Source organism: Sitophilus oryzae, unplaced genomic scaffold (assembly GCF_002938485.1).
Source record: "Sitophilus oryzae breed Bouriz unplaced genomic scaffold, Soryzae_2.0 scaffold_1396_pilon_pilon, whole genome shotgun sequence".
NCBI lineage: Eukaryota > Metazoa > Arthropoda > Insecta > Coleoptera > Curculionidae > Sitophilus > Sitophilus oryzae.
The window spans coordinates 6,587,598-6,604,198 of NW_022146055.1; the positions used below are offsets into that span (position 1 = coordinate 6,587,598).

General features: G+C 32.4%; 1 protein-coding gene across 1 annotated transcript in view; it reads right to left on the reverse strand.

Moving 5' to 3' along the window:
* Nucleotides 1-16,601, reverse strand: part of LOC115875772 (zinc finger protein 90 homolog) — a 288,452-nt gene that overhangs the window by 142,480 nt on the left and 129,371 nt on the right. Inside the window, exon 3 of the mRNA XM_030891277.1 lies at nucleotides 10,240-10,317. Within this exon, the coding sequence (XP_030747137.1) occupies nucleotides 10,240-10,317 (78 nt within the window). The remainder of the gene's footprint in view (nucleotides 1-10,239; nucleotides 10,318-16,601) is intronic.

The window sequence follows — 16,601 nt, forward strand, 5'->3', positions numbered from 1 at the left end:
AGGAATATATAATGAAAATGGTAAATTAGTGGATAGTGTTTTAAATTTTGATTGACAATCATCAATCTCAAAATGCCCGTACGTTGTTTTAACGATTTCACTTTTGATTTTTTTTTAATTTGTATACGCAGTGCAGTTGTAAAACCACCGACCAGATCATTATTTATTTATTCCCATTACAAATTTTAACAATTATTATAAAATTAACACATATCCATATCAAGGGAAACAGTATAAAATATTTGTTAAATAAATATACACTGTATCAATTTTAAAACTTCCCAGCTTTAATATCTTTCTTGCAGTTAAAAATATGAAAAATCGGAAAGACGCGTCCATTTTATTGGTAACGGGGACACTTTAAATGAATATTTTTAGCCTTTTTCTTTCACCCTCCTAGGAGGGGTAGATGTCACCCCTACAATCTTAAATGGGAATTGGAGACAAGTGGCACATCGTTTTAAAGGGCTTTTAATTCTCTTTTCAGTGGTATCGTACTTTGTTGCTTTTTATCCAGAGGTTTCCGAATAATCGCGTTCCAAAGTTGCAGAAACAATTAAATATTCCTGCATTGGGATTTTGGTTTTCAGGCTAGTGTTTACACAAAAAGTTAATGTTTGGGCTGGTGTTTTTGGAAATGCTTGAATGAATTGGTTCTTTATTTATTGAAGGAAACTTGACAGGTGATCTGCATCTTAATATGCTTCGAAAGACTTGGTCCTTTTATCACCCAAGAGGTAGAAACTCAAATTAATGCAGAGGGTAATCCAGTTTTACAGGATGATTTGTTAACATTCCAGAAGGACGGTGCTCCACCTCAATTTCTTCCGGTCCGACAGTGGTTAAACGAGAGATTTCCGGGTACATGGATTGGCCGAAGTGGACCAATTGAATGGCCTCCAAAATCATCGGATTTAACACCCTTAGACATCTTTCTTTGGGGAAATCTCTTAAATGCAGTGTTTATAAAACACAAACTACTGATATAGCAGAATTCCGGTCAATTCCCGGTGAAGTTTACAGAAATGTTAGGGATGAGTTTGAAAACAGACTCTATTATTGTTGACAGGAAAATGGACAACATTTTGAACAACTTATAAGATAGGGCGTAAGTGGTGTAACCTAATATTCTAATCATTTGTATTACAAGGAGATCCATTGCAATAATTTTTGTGTAAACACTAGCCTGAAAACCAAAATCTCAATGCAGACGTATTTAATTGTTTCGTTGCAAAATAATCGTGTTTCAAAGTTGCACTGCAACTTTGAAACACGATTATTCGGGAACCTCTGGAAAAAAAGCAACAAAGTAGGATACCACTAAAAAGAGAATTAAATGTACTTTAAAACTATGTGCCACTTGACCCCCATTCCCATTTAAGATTGTAAGGGTGACCTCTACCCCTCCTAGGGGGTTGAAAGAAAAAGGTTAAAAATATTCATTTAAAGTGTCCCCCTCACAAATAAAATTGACGTGTCTTTCCGATTTTTCACATTTTTAACTGCAAGATATATATTAAGGGTGGGAAGTTTTAAAATTGACACAGTGTATACAAATATACACAATATAGAAAAAGAAGCCAAAACAAAAGTAATGATATATAAAACAACCCCAGAGTTTCCAACTGGCAAATGAGTACGCAGGGAGTCACGATATCCCCAAAGCTGTTTTCAGCAACATTAGAAGAAATATTCCGTCAACTGATCTGGACCAACAAAAGATTAAAAATAAATGGAGAATAGCTTACCCATCTAAGATTTGCTGACGACATAGTCTTAATTGCCAATAGTCCTGAAGAACTACAAGCACAAATTAACGAGCTAAATACAGCCAGCAATAAATTGGGTCTCAAAATTAATTTAGCAAAAACTAAAGTAATATACAATGAACTAGTGAACAGAAAAGACATTCTAATAAATAACACATTTAAAATAGTAGAAGAATATATATATTTAGGACAACTAGTAACACCACAATCATCGAACGAAAAATATTTTAGTACGGTTCCGGAAACTCTAATTAATACTACCAATTAGAGTTCAGATCTTTTTGGCCATCACAGAACCGGAAATATTTTTTTTATTACGTGAGAAAGTCCTTGGATATTTTCTAGCGGTCGAAATCAAACTCTGCTAAATGAGTTATGATGTTATTTCTTATTGTTCTTGCTTCTTTGCTCTTTTGAAGTTCCTATAAATTTTGCTTATGCTTTTGCTGCTACAATCCTGCCTCATCCTGCTTCAAACCCTATACCAGCCGCTCTTGCCGTTTTTGAAATACAGCAAATTTCGTTTTGATTACTGGAAATCGGGAATTGGGGAATTGGGGAATTGGAGTTTTCCAATCATGTAACCTATAAAATGCGTCTAATGATTCCTTTCGCAACGAGACTGCCAGTAAATTACGTAAGAATACCCATGGGCTCATTGGGGATGTGAACTGGAAAAAAAACATTAAACAAATATCTATGAAAAATGAAATTTTAATTAAACAAAAAACTAAACTGAATATAAAAGTAAGTGTGCGTTCTACGCAAGAAGCCGATGTATTGCGAAATTCTTTTTCGCAGACATTAAACACTTCCCACTTCCCATCAGTTCTCCTGCAATACGCAATACATATAGTGTCCATTGGCACGGAACGAACCGTAAAAAACTAAAAATACTTACGTTTCTTTAAAAAAACACAAAATAACACAAATCACACTTGTGAGAACTATGAATTCAAATTCATAGTAGAAAACTGGAAAATTTAAGTTATGGTTCGCGGGTACGTTAAGGCGCTTTCGGATGTTACACTAAAATCTCTAAAGTTACTCCTGAGAACACTGAACCTGCCTTATTTTGTTCAACTGTTCGGATTAATTATTTATGGCTTGGAAGCTTATACATATTTTAGGCAAATAAAGCAAAAAAAATAAATAGCAGCCTAAGCTGAAACTAATCAAGTTAAAAAATCATTCCTAATCAAGGATTACCAGGAATCGATTCGTTCTATTTTAAAAACAACAAGAGTGGCTGGTATGGGGTTTGAAGCAGGATAAGGCAAGATTCTAGTAGCCAAAGCAGGAACTTGTTTCAGCCATCCTGCTTTTGTTGTGTTGCTATATGTGACGTCACCAATCAGACTTAAACTTGCTGTATCTTAAAAACAGCAAGTGTTGCGGGGACGAAATTCCCAGCAGGATGCAACAGGGGCATAGCAACGCAAGCAGGAACCAGTTTTGGCGGTCTTGCTTCCCATGTGTTACCAACTGGGAAGTCAGCAACCAAAATAGAAGTAACTATAGCTCAAAATAGGTAGATGTTGCTGGGTTGGGATTTGAAGCAGGATAAAGCAGGATTGTAGCAGCGCAAGCAGGATCGTATTTTAGAATTCCTGCTTTCAATGAGTTACTAACTTCCCTCGCCTTATGACAACGTTTATATTCTGAAAAGTCGTGTAGATAAAACAAAATATACAAAAAGATATACAAAAGTATAATCAAAAGTTTTAAAATATCTATGAATGGATATGAGATATTCTGTAGGTGCTTGAGATTTATATTAGGAAAACCCATCAAAAATAGGAAATAAGTAGGTACAGCAAATTTAACAGCTATAAGCTAAACCAATTTCATACGTATTAAGGCTGTTTATAAACTACTTACGGGGAACTAATTTATTTTTGCTAAAAATTGTTTCCAAAAACTAACTGCTATTACCAGTTCTTTAAGAAACTCGTTAAAAGATTTTAAGAGAAAGAAGTTAAAGAGCCAGTTAATGATCTGTTACTTATTTAAATATAGTACCTCAATATCGACTGTTAATTAATTCATCGTTCTTTAATGGTAAGGAGTATACGATATACGAGGTTTATATTGTTATTTGCGTGAAGGAAATTACCAGGGTAGGTAAATTACATTTTATTTGTTAGTTTATTATAAGTCTATTAACTCTTTACCGTGAGATCGTAATTTAAAAAAAACGAACAGGTACTAGTCGGACTCGTCTACCCAACGTCCCGCACAAATTTGTAGGTACATTAGGGTGAGCCAAAAAAACTAACCTATGGAATTTATGGGTTAAAATGAACCTAATAACCGAGAAAAAAATATCCCCGGAAAGTAGGATTTTTAGCTCACTTTTAAAAGGTGTCGGTGAACATTCAAAGTTTTCCATTGAAATAACAGGTAAAAAAATATTTTTCCGTTAAAAGTACCATAACTTTGAAACGGTTTACGATAAAAAAATTTACAACGCGGATTCTTATAGAGCATACAATTTACTAAAAAATTTAATTGAAAACCTAACCCTAAACAAACTAAAATAGGCTAAAACTGATGGATTTTTGATTGAAAGTTGATTTTTTTTCACTATTTAAAGCTTTCAAATATACCAATTATTATTGAACTGAAAAAAATACATCTACTAGGCACATTTTCTCTACGATCGAATTAAAATTCTTATTTAAATATTTTTACAGTAATTCACAGAATAATATTATCACTAACAATGCCATGATAAACAAATATTATTTTAATTTTTTTAATAACTTTTTTTGAGTTGATTTGAATTGTCGCAGTAAGGTAATTAATGGACAAACTTAATTTCCAGTAGACTTATGAATTTTATTCTCATTTCTGCTCGTGAAGGTCTCGGGTTCTTGTTCACTTAAAACTTTTTCGGAATGTTGCTGCGAAGTGTCCAGTACTGGTACTTGGTTTCCCTTCCAGGATTTGACAATTTTTTTCTCTTTAGTTAAACTTGTCATTAATAATATTAATGTGTTTTTTTTGCACAAAAAATAACTTATTTTTTGCACTAGAGTAAAAAAAATTGATTTTTTTCCATAGCAACTGTTAAAATTGCCTTATATCTATCAAAAATAGTAGATAAAGTAGTACTTTAACCGCTATGGTAGCTAAATGATACTTTACAGCGAGGATAGGTTAAAATTTTTATTTCTTCTCGCACGTTTTTTAATTGCTTCCATTTTTGAAAATTTTTGTTTTCTTTTTCATAAGTTATTCGGGATTTAAATGGAAGTAGTTTGGATATGGCGTTTGTCGCCTCAGCCTGAATATCTGTTGGTAATTTACTTATTTCGTTTTGAGCCATTTCTGGCTCCAATTCAATCACCAATCAACACGAAAGAGATTGACTCAAAACTGACAACTAAAGAGACAGCTTTATTTATTTATCAAATTACATAGAAACCAACGCCAACGCAGCACGATATTTTTTCTACTCGTAATAAATTCCTTGAAATAATAATTTCTGAATATTTTTTAAAACGTAACTCACTATCGAAAAAAATATAGTTTTATTCACGACTCGTCTATAATTTGATTATTATACATGATTTTATGAAATAATAATAATATTCATTATTCACTAGTGAATAATGGTTTCATTATTCACCGCTTCCGCTGATATCTCGATTCAAACTCCAAACAAGAGCTGTGCTCGATCCAAACCGGCTTGGAATGCGATTGTAAATTAGTTAGCTATCTAGTTAAAGAAAATTTCAATGTTTTGTTTCCATGTTACTTACTCGTGATACTCGTTCAATATTTTTTTGACATTAAAAATAAAAATTATATTAATATTATCTAAATTTTTTTGATAGTCCTGGATCAAGTATAGTATTCTACTCGCATATAATGGCTGTTATTCACTTGGATGATTTATGATATAAATCTTGGATGATTTATTACATAAACTTCATCCGCGTGAATAACAGCCACCATTATATGCTCGTTAAATAATACATTACTATTATACACGACGATAAAATTGCATTATCGTCTCCCGAAATTAATCCGAATTAATCTTTTCGGTGGACGATAAAATACCATTTTATCGTCTTGTATAAAAAATAACTATTAATACAGTAGAGAATGTAAAAATAGCTACTTTTTGCGCTATCGTAGAAAAAGTCCATTTTTGCTAGTCTATTGCTGCATTAAATTAAATCCCCCTTATAGTTCCTTTAACACAGTATCCAACTGAAACCATAAAAATAAATGTGCTTCACGCCGCTTGATAATTTACCTATTCAACTATTCTTCCCACCATTACTAAACACTTCTTGCTTGTATCAAGTCGTTAACAGTTGCATCGGCGCGGCGATCAATTTAAATCTAGTAAAAATCGTTTCGAGAAGTGTAGTGTTGCTTCCGACGCCATTGCCATAAGCACCAATGAAAATTTGAAGAAGCTCTAACGTTCGACAAATATCTTGTACAGTTAAGTGGATAATTCTGCTAGGAGAACAGCTGGCAACCGCGGAACGATGCACGGGATCGGGTTTATTCTCTTGTTTTTTTCTCCTGTGAACTACAATATACGATAGTCATAATCTAAAAATAGTGATTCCTTATTCTATGTTCGTTGCAAGTGATTGCTAGTACTGTACCTCAGAGTAATAAAGATTGTAGAAATTGTAATTTGTTTGAACCATTAACCTTTTCCAAGTAGCTTTTCTAATCAATTCCTCGCCTATAATTTATGGTAAAATATTGTTTAAATAAAGAGTCATGTCAAACAAAAAAATCTGACCAACAAAATGGAGGTATTTGAATAGTTTCATTTTTGTAAATATGAGAAATATACAGTATGATGTTCTCTATGGGTAACTCGGAGTCGGTTAAATAGGGAGTGTAAATATATAATAGTCGGTTAAATAGGGGCAATTTTGTGAGGTCATAAATATGCGCTTTTTAGATTTTTGAAAAAGTTGATGGCTTACTAAATATTTCGAAAAAAAAAAATTGGCAATTTTAAAAATTGTCCCTAATTCCACTATAATCTATTTTGGACAAAAAGTTTTCAGATAAAAGTTGTAGATAATCACATCCCTCCGCTTTTTTCTAAAGCCTGTCATTTTTGACATATGACACAAACATATGTTTTTTTAGATGGAAACCATAGTTGACCATGACTTCATAAAAAGCGCCATTTTTCAAGCTTTTTAGCGATATAAGTGATTATATGTTTTTTTCGAAAAGTTGCCAATTCTTATCATTTTTAAACAATTTCACTTAGTTAGCCATGGAAACAAGTTCAATCGTCGTTGCTCTCAGAAATGTGAAGCTGTCACATCCAAACTTTGTAAATTAAAATAAACAAAAATTGTAAATATGAATTTTTCAAATGAAGAAAAGCGTGTAGGATTATTGATTCAACTTTTCTTGACCATACATTTTGGAGGATACGTTGACCGGTGAATGTTACGTATTTTTAGAGAACGGTTTTCAAGACACGTTAGAAAAGTTAAATTTAGTTATAGCCAATTCTTATCTTTATTGACTAATTTCACTTAGATTGCATGGTATTCTTATTCTGTTATGATTCCTTCCTACTGAATATTCGCTTGGTCCATGAAGAAGAATGTGAAAATATAACACAATATATTTGCAGCCTCATTAACAGTAATAACTGACGTCTACAAACAGTTAGACAGCCGGGAGATATAATACAAAGTATTAGAGTATTTTTTACCAGTTTTTTGTTTGTTTGTACACTTAGTTATTACAGTTATTTTTTTAATATCCTTAGTTAGTGTTACTAATATTTATTAAAACCTGTATCGTTACTTTTTAACGTTTTTCAAAATTTTAAACAACAGTCACCAAAGCCACCTCGTGATATTAAAAAATATCATCATAAAGCAATGATAGTCAAAAAAATTGCAAATTGTTGGTGGCAAGTATATTTCGCTCTTAAAAATTAATCAAGGCATGTGTTTACATGAGTAAAAGGAAAATACTCAGGAGACAGGGTTCTAACCGAAAAATTATGTTTTAGGAACATTGGCTTACGAAATTATTGCACCGGGTGTTTTAAAATTAAGGTAAAACTTCGATTAACCCTGTATAAAAAGCCAAATACTACAATTTGAAAACTGAGTTTTTGAATTATTTAAGACGATAGTTACGGAGTTGATAGATTTATTTACAGTTTGCTAGTAATTTTAAACAAATTATAGAGTTATGCAATGCGTATGCTATTAATTAGAAAATTGTAATTAATTACTTAATCATTGAAAAGCGAGTCAATTATTACTAGATTGTACGGGCTCACGCGGTGCCCAACACATCAATTACAATTTATAACACCTGATAATCATCGTGATCATCGTCGTATCGTCGATCGAAGCGATGACGTAAAATATACATCATTCATTTATGTTCGCCTTCGTTTGTAAATGAAAGACATAATAAAAATTCTGATATTACAGATAGGTACGTTCACTTTTTCGATGCATCGATATTAATAGTAGATGATTTTAGAAGCTGTATGAATTGGTCTGTGTTTTGATATGAACATCCAGTAATCTCCTTGATTTAATCTTGCTAATTACAATATACACAATAATCATAACATTCGTGAATCTAATAAACTGAGTTTCTTTTTCTATTTTTGTGAAATGTATTCAAACATTCTTATATTTTTCAAAGAGGAGAGTGCTGAACGATTCTTGTAATAGGTGATTAAAGAGGATTGAAACCAATTGGGATATTAACATCAAATATGATAGGTACAAAGGTTGATTCTCACTCTACCTTCCGTATCAGCTCCCTTCCGTTTACATAAAATATTATATCATGTAAATGATATAATATTGAACACTATCCGTTCCGTTTCCCTTCTGTTCCATATCCTTTCCTTCCATACATTTTTTGGCGGACGGACTAAAGCGTATCGGAAACAGCGTTGTCAAGTTCTTATCTTTGTACCAACTCTGTTAACATTTTGCTGATATTTATTTATTCTTTTACCTCTTAATTAAATCTATTACCTTTTTCAAAAGATACACATTTTTAAAATAAAACTTTCGAAATGATATAAATTGTAGAATAAAAAGTATGGATATAAATTGTAAAATAAAAAGTATGGAACTGATACGGAACGGAAGCTTAGGTATAGCGTCAATACAATAAAAAATACGGAACGGATATGGAATGGATATGGCATGGAAACGGAAGGTATAGTGACAATCAACCTTAAAACGGAAGAATCAAATATTGATTTTGCTGTCTCTTTTTTGGCTCTATATTTATAAAGCTATAATCCTTACAGGAAGAAAAAATAGCTAAACAGAAAAAAAAACAGCATAAGAAACAGTAAAACAATTTATTTTTTAGTTTTTACTCTTTTTGATGTTTGTCAAAAAAGAATTACAGCAAAAATTGAAAATGACAGTAAAAACAGAAAAAAGAAACGAAAAAAAAAACGGTGGAACAGACATCAAAAAGAGTAAAAACAAAACAAACTGTATTACTGTTTTTTTGCTGTCTTTTTTTCTGTTTTTGTTTTGTCACTCTATTTTGACAGACATCAAAAAGTGTAAAAACTGAAAAAAATTTTGTTTCTTTTACTGTTTTTGATGTCTGTTGTAATGTTTTTTGTTGTCTTTTTTTCTGTTTCTGTTGTCAGTCTTTTTTGACAGACATCAAAAAGAGTAAAAACTAAAAAAATATTTGGTTTACTGTTTCTTGTGCTGTTTTTTTCCTGTTTAGTTGTTTTTTTTGCAGCTTCTCTTATACTATACAGGGTGTTTCAAAAAACATGTACCATCACTCGTGTGGAAATTCCTCACGTAAAAATAAGATTTATTTTTCCTATCAACATAGGTCGATTCTGCTTCATTTCGTAGCTACAGGGTGTTAAAGTCTTAAAGTGTGTAAGTTAAAATTATTTTTTTTGGTTCGTATCATAAATTTTAAACTTGAAAAAAATACTACTGCTATTTTTATATTTTTTTCATTACTTTCACTATATAGCTGGCTTGGTATTATCTCAAGGATAGGTTAATAATGTACGTCGCCATTATCTTTACTGGTAGCCGGTATAGTCCTAATAAAAGAAGTTGCCTTAATTTATAGGCATTTCAGCGGTAGTGCGCGAGAATGCCGATAGGTGTTAGAAAAATTGTTATTATCTCACGCGTTTTACACCAACAAGCTTTTTGTTCGACGATAATGGCACTATAGCTTATCGGATATCGACTTAATTTGTTTCGTTGTTATTTCTATGGCGCAAAACAAACCAGTAGTACCAGTATAACCGTCGTAGTCAATGTTCTGTGGTTAGTAATTCTAAGTTCGACGTTAAAAATATATTTAACGCATACTTTGTAATAACACTGACCTTAAAATGTTCATGTATTTTTGATATTCAATATATTTTGTTATAGTTGGCCGATTTTGATGTTTTTTAAGAATTTGTAGATAAATTAAAAATGTACATTACCTCTGGAGCTGTGGGGGACAGGGGAACCCCCGGATGAGGCGCCCCGATCCACCTGGTCGTGTCCGTCTGACATTCGTCCTGAAAAAAATTAAAAGCTATAAGTAATTTATAAACCAATAAAACTTATCAGTAATTAAAAAAATAAACCAAAAAAACATATGAATCTTATTTTCGAGAGCAAATTATTAATAGTACCTAAGTTGTTATGGAAACCTTTATTTCCTGTTCCGTTATTGGGATATCGAATACATCGATGCTTGTTGAGACATTAACAATTTTTAGATTATGGCCTATAACTTATAAAACCTTGAGTATTTCAAAAGTGCCCTAAAACTTTCTCATCAGCGGTGGAAGGGTCGGACATAACATGTGGCGTCACAAAAGACTAAAGGTAAGAATTCGATCAAATGCGCGATGTAAACAGAAATCGACTTGCAGAATTTGATTTGTTTTTAACGTTATTATGGGCATGTGCCTAAAGGAGTGAAAATGGACGACGGACTATTAATTTCTTTAGTGCAACAATACAATGAACTTTATAATTTGAAAAACAAAGAGTACAGTAATTAGCAACGACGTCAAAATATATGGGAGGAAATTGGGCAGATAATGAAACAACAGGGCAGATAATTTAACATATATATCTATATATTTAAATCGCAGAAAAATCAGTTTAAAATCTTTTTAAAAATACGGTTCATATTATTTTCTCTTCATATTTACATTATGGACCCAAATTCGTTTCCTTTTCTTGTTCTTTTGCTCTTCCTCTTCAAATGCACAATGCAAATAATTATTCTTCATCAGAAATACTACTCATTTCAAATTTGGGAAGCGAACGTGAAAAACACAAGTTTCGTACTAGCCCGCTTCGAGGATTGCACTAAAATGAAAATGCGGGAAGAGAATCCTAATATAATATGCGATGATAACAATTATATTGCGATTCGTCCGATGCGTCCGATGCATCCGTTGCGTCCGGTGCGAACAAATGTGCGCTTTTACCTTAAAAGAGTATTTTTTATAGATAGTAAGACGTAAATTTTTAGAATTTTTTTGTTGTTGGCAGAGACTTGTTGTGTGATGTCTCTGCGTTGTTGCATTCTCAAGTTTAAAAGTTGTAAAAGTTAATGCAGTTACTTGTTCAGTTTAAATATACATTTTTGTAATCCAGCGAGTATCGAGTTTCTTAGTTTAATTCCAAAAAAATTACCGGAATTACGCAAGAGCTCAACCAATGCTCTTATACTGAGGTATTGTGTTTAGTGCTTGCATTAAGGATATGGCTGTAATACTCTTTCCAGCGATTTCTGATTTGCTCTTCCTCTTTTAGAAGTTTTTGTGCTTTTTTTTGTTCACCATTTTGTGCCTTGATTGGGCAGCTTACGTTCTTAGTTGGGCCGTATACTTGTTTTACAGCCTCAAAGAATTTACGATAGTCGTGATGTGCGGCGTACTCTTGAATCTGATTTGCTTTTTGTGACCACCAGTTATTCTTTAGTTTGGCGCAGGTTTCTTCGAAGCGTGTTGTTGGCTGGCTTTAAAGATGTCCACCATGTCCACCAGTCTTGGATTGTGTGGATTTGCAGTGACTGCTTGATCTATACTTTTGTTCCAACAAAGCCTGTATATGTGGTTGAGTTTCGTTAAACCAATCTGGTTGTTTCTCTTTGTTGGATTTCCCCAGTATTGCTTGGCTGGTATTATAAATCGCACCCCTAAATTGTGTCCAGCCTTATTGAGCTTCCGAGATTGCGGTTATCGGTGGTAGTGCTTTTTTGATGGCTTCCCGAATGGCGTTGGCGGTGTCGTGGTTTGCTAGACTCCGTACGTTCAATCTGGTCATGTTGTTTTGCTGTTGAACCTAAGTACATATTATATTAAATAGTGTACCGGGAGCAGTCTGAAAAGAGGCTCATCCCTATAACTTTTTTATTTTTTCTTCAGATAAAAAAAACGAAATTTGGTATGTTAGTATATGACATAAATTAGGATTGATTGACGTATTCAATTGTTTTTGGTCACTTCCTGTTTTACAGGAAATGACTACCTACAACTTTTGATTTTTAAATGGCACCCTCGGTTTTTTTTTACTTTAGTCGATAGAAAATGACACTCTGAATAGATGACATTATATGTCAAATTTTGACATTTTCTCATATGGTTTATTTGAAATTGTAAGATGCGGTTAATGCGGTTAAAACGACAATTTGAATCGAAATATCAAGTGTGGTACCAAATACCGTAAAAAATGCCTTTTCCAAGTATTATTTATTAATGAACCATTCACGTTCCATTTGAAAAAATTAAGATATGATTAAAAATACAATTTAGGTTAGGACAAGACACGAAAGACATTAAACGATCAAATCTATTTTTCCAAGGCTCCTTGATTAAAAATTAGCGTTTTTAACACCGCCATGGCACTATAGATTGAAATTTAAAATACGATTTTTTTAAAACAAAAATGTCAAAAGTTGACATATGATATGTTATTCTATTCAGAGAATCATTTTCTATCGGATAAAGTAAAAAATACCGAGGTTGCCAATGAAAAATCAAAAGTTGTAGTCATTTCCGGTGAAACAGGAAGTGACCAAAAACAATTGAATACAAATCCTGGTCTACCGTCTAATCAATTGTCAACCATTTTTAGTTAAATCGATAGTAAAGTATTATACCTTTGATAAGTTATAACTCAAGGAAAGGGGACACAATAGATCTTTAAGGTCGCAGTGATTAACCCCCCTCCCACTCATTCTACATTCTACCTTTCATATATTACATTAACATATATATTAAGAAGCTACACGTAAAAATTCTAAATATTTGTTAGCATAGAAATAATTATAAGCAAGAAAACCATATATCAGATTGGTTACGGTAGTTCCATGAAAAATAAAATGTACATACGAGAACACCGAAGTAGCCTTGGGTTGTACTTTAGACACATTTTATTGATTAGTTGTAATTTGTTATATCGACATGAATATTTTAATTATATGCTCCTCACCTTATTTTACAAGTATTTCTTTAATCTATGAGAAAACTCAACTTGTGAATAAAAATAGTTTAAGCGAAAGTTCGCAGCGTAGGCTATATTCAATGAATAAATTTATTTTGATTGAAGACAATTTCTCTGTGAGATGTAAAATTGGAAAAAAATAGTAAAATAAAACAATATTTTCGACAATCGAAGCAAGTGTTTCTGAAATTTTTATAATCATATTAAAGCCCTTATAGTTTTTCTATAACACATTACATAAAATTATTATGAATAAAACTTAATCATCATCATCATTTTCAACTTATTCAACCATTTCCAATTATGGTACAGCTTCTCTCACGTATATAGATACTCTCTTGGTAGTTGGGTCCATTGGTTGTATATTGCTGGCTATGCTTATCCCTGCTAATTTCCTAATATCATGGTCCCATCTCAGGTTTGGTCTTCTTCTAGGTTTCTCCTGGGAACCAAGCTGTTACGCTTGTGGCTTGGGCCCATCTGTTGTTCGTCCTTCTAGCCAGGTGTTGTTGTTGTGTGAAGTTGAGGGAATTTGACTCTGTGGCTGACATCTACTCTATTCTTTTACGGTCTTTTTTGGGTTCATTGAGCTTTCAATGTGTGTGTTTTAAGTGTCAGGATTTCGCATGCATAGGTAATGGCTGTTAGTACACATTGGTCGAATGTTTTCTTCTTTAGACAAAGTGGCGTTCTAGATTTGAATATGATTGAGTTTCTTTCATAAGTACTCCATGCTAACTTAATTCTTCTGTTGATTTTTGGTAGTAGAGATCCCGAGCTGTGTATTAGTTGTTCTATAGTATATATGTTGGAGGCAGATGCCGAATTCGGCTTATGTCCGAAATAATTAAACATATGGCGATTTGTCCATACCATTCCATACTAAACTTGCCAGATGCGTGCAACTTCGTGGTTATAAATAGTCTTTATATAACTTCTTTGCGGAGGGGGTTAATTTTTTTTTGGTATAATATAGCAACAAAAGATTAACACCCTCCGCATAGAAGTTGAAACCAATGCAATCAAAACTCTTACGCGTAACTTTGTGGATGGAGGTAGGTATATTTAATTATAATCGCCATATGTCTAATTATTTTGGACATAGGTCGAATTCGGCATCTGCCTCCAACATATATATTCTTCTAAAGCATATACAGGTTGTTAATTTGTTTATTACTCGCGGCAAGAGCTTTATGGTTGAAATATGGCAAGCTCGGTCCGCTCGTCGATAGACGACGCGACGGGACGAGTCGGCAGAAAACCCTATAAGTGCGTGCGTTCTCAATAGGCAATGTTGCAATTCTGTTCCCCTATAAGTAACTGTCCAGTTAACAACCTGTATATATTCTTCTACAATGTCCAGTGTTGTGTTATTTATTAGAATAAAATTCATGTTGAGATCCACTTTATTGTTGGTTGTATTTAGTTCGTGAATTTGTACTTGTAGTTCTTCAGGACTATTGGCAATTAGGACTATGTCATCAGTGATTCTTAGATGGTTAAGATATAATTTATTTATTTCTAAGAAAATAATTTTAATCTTTTGTTGGTTCAGTCCAGTTGACGAAAGATTTCTTCTAGTATTGCTGTAAACAGCTTTGGGGAAAAATAATAGACAATAATATATTAATATTCACCTTCGCCTTACCAAATATGTAAATGTATAAAAAGAAGATAGTAATAAATTAATTTATAAAAGACCTGATATTACATAAAGTTCTGGGACTATTAGTATATGAAATATTTCGGTTAACCTATTTTTAAATGTTATTTTGGTAATAGGTAATTAATATTTTTCCATAGAAATATAAAACTTTAGAATTTTATTATAGCTATAAATTTTTCAATATAAAATATTTTTCATTTGGCACATTAATAGTTTATAATGAATTAAGATTTTTTTAAATATTCTAAGAAAAATTTTAAATATTTTTAAGCTCATATAATCCGAAATATACCGGGCTTATAATATTTTCGATTTCCTAATTGTTTCTGTTATCTAATGCACCCTAATTGTTTCTGTCATGTGTATACCTTTTCAACTAAATCACACACACACATGCAGACTCGTTAAAGTGTAGGGAGATACATAAACATTTTGATTTCTATTAAATTATGTAACTTAAAAAGCTGTGTTCACCAGACGCCTCTGTACCGATTGAAGGAAAATTATTCAGTGTAGCCGTTAAAGCTTCATTCAGAACCTGGCAATTAGTGGAATAAATCAATAATAGTGGCTGTGATAGTGGTTTCAGTTACACTTTATACTGTTTTTCCATAGGAACTGTTAAAATTGCCTTATATCTCAAAAATAGTAGATAAAATAGTACTTTAACAGCAAGGGTAGATTAAATGATACTTTAACAGCCAGGATAGGTTAAACACTTTATTTCTTCTCGCACGTTTTTTAATTGCTTCCATTTTTGAAAATTTTTGTATTCCTTTTCAATAATAATCTAAAGTTTATAATCATAAATAACTAACCAATAATCATAATAAAGCTAACCATGTTAGCATCATCTGCTGATGATGCTAACATGGTTAGCAAAACGCGCGTCCAGTGTAAATGTAAAAGTGTTTTGGTGTATTGTGGTGATTAAGTGTTTTTATCACTTGTCAGTCAAATTTTAAATATAATAATTTCCATATACGTATTACTTTTTACAAATATACTCAGCCTAATCTCCAAAAAGTGAAGCCCAAACAGTGAAAGAACAATATGGAATTCTGCATAAGTCTATTTCACCCGGATATTCATTTAACTGAGCATGCCTCACCTGAAGAAGTTTTCATTGGTCGATGTTTTTAAAGGGAAGTGGTTGACTGACATTTCCCCTAACCTTCAATTTTATTTATATTTTCTTATTTATAACACATTATCATGGAGTTGGAAAAATATCAAAAAATAGTTGGAAACAATAAACTAAACAAAATCACTCTTTTACGCGCACAAATAAAAAGTAATCCAAACAGAACTAAAACAACAATCAATCGGAGTTTGGCGCAATCGCAGTTCAATCCATATCCGGGTGAAATAGACTTATGCAGTTTTAATATGGAGCTGGGTTATGTTGTCTTTTTCTTACGGCACAGAAATTGCACACGGGGTTAAATAGGGAACCCTGAGTATATTTGTAAAAAGTAATACGTATATGATAATTTCCTGCTATGTGTTCCAGTTGTACCAACTTATTTCTTTGTAAAATAAAATAAACTACTTTGAAATAAAAATGACAGACACATCTATCACTGTCAAGGATCTTCTCGTTGGACAGACTATACAACAATTTCAGTATCGTAAAAATATATCTCTATAGGATCGTAGATAAAATAAAAC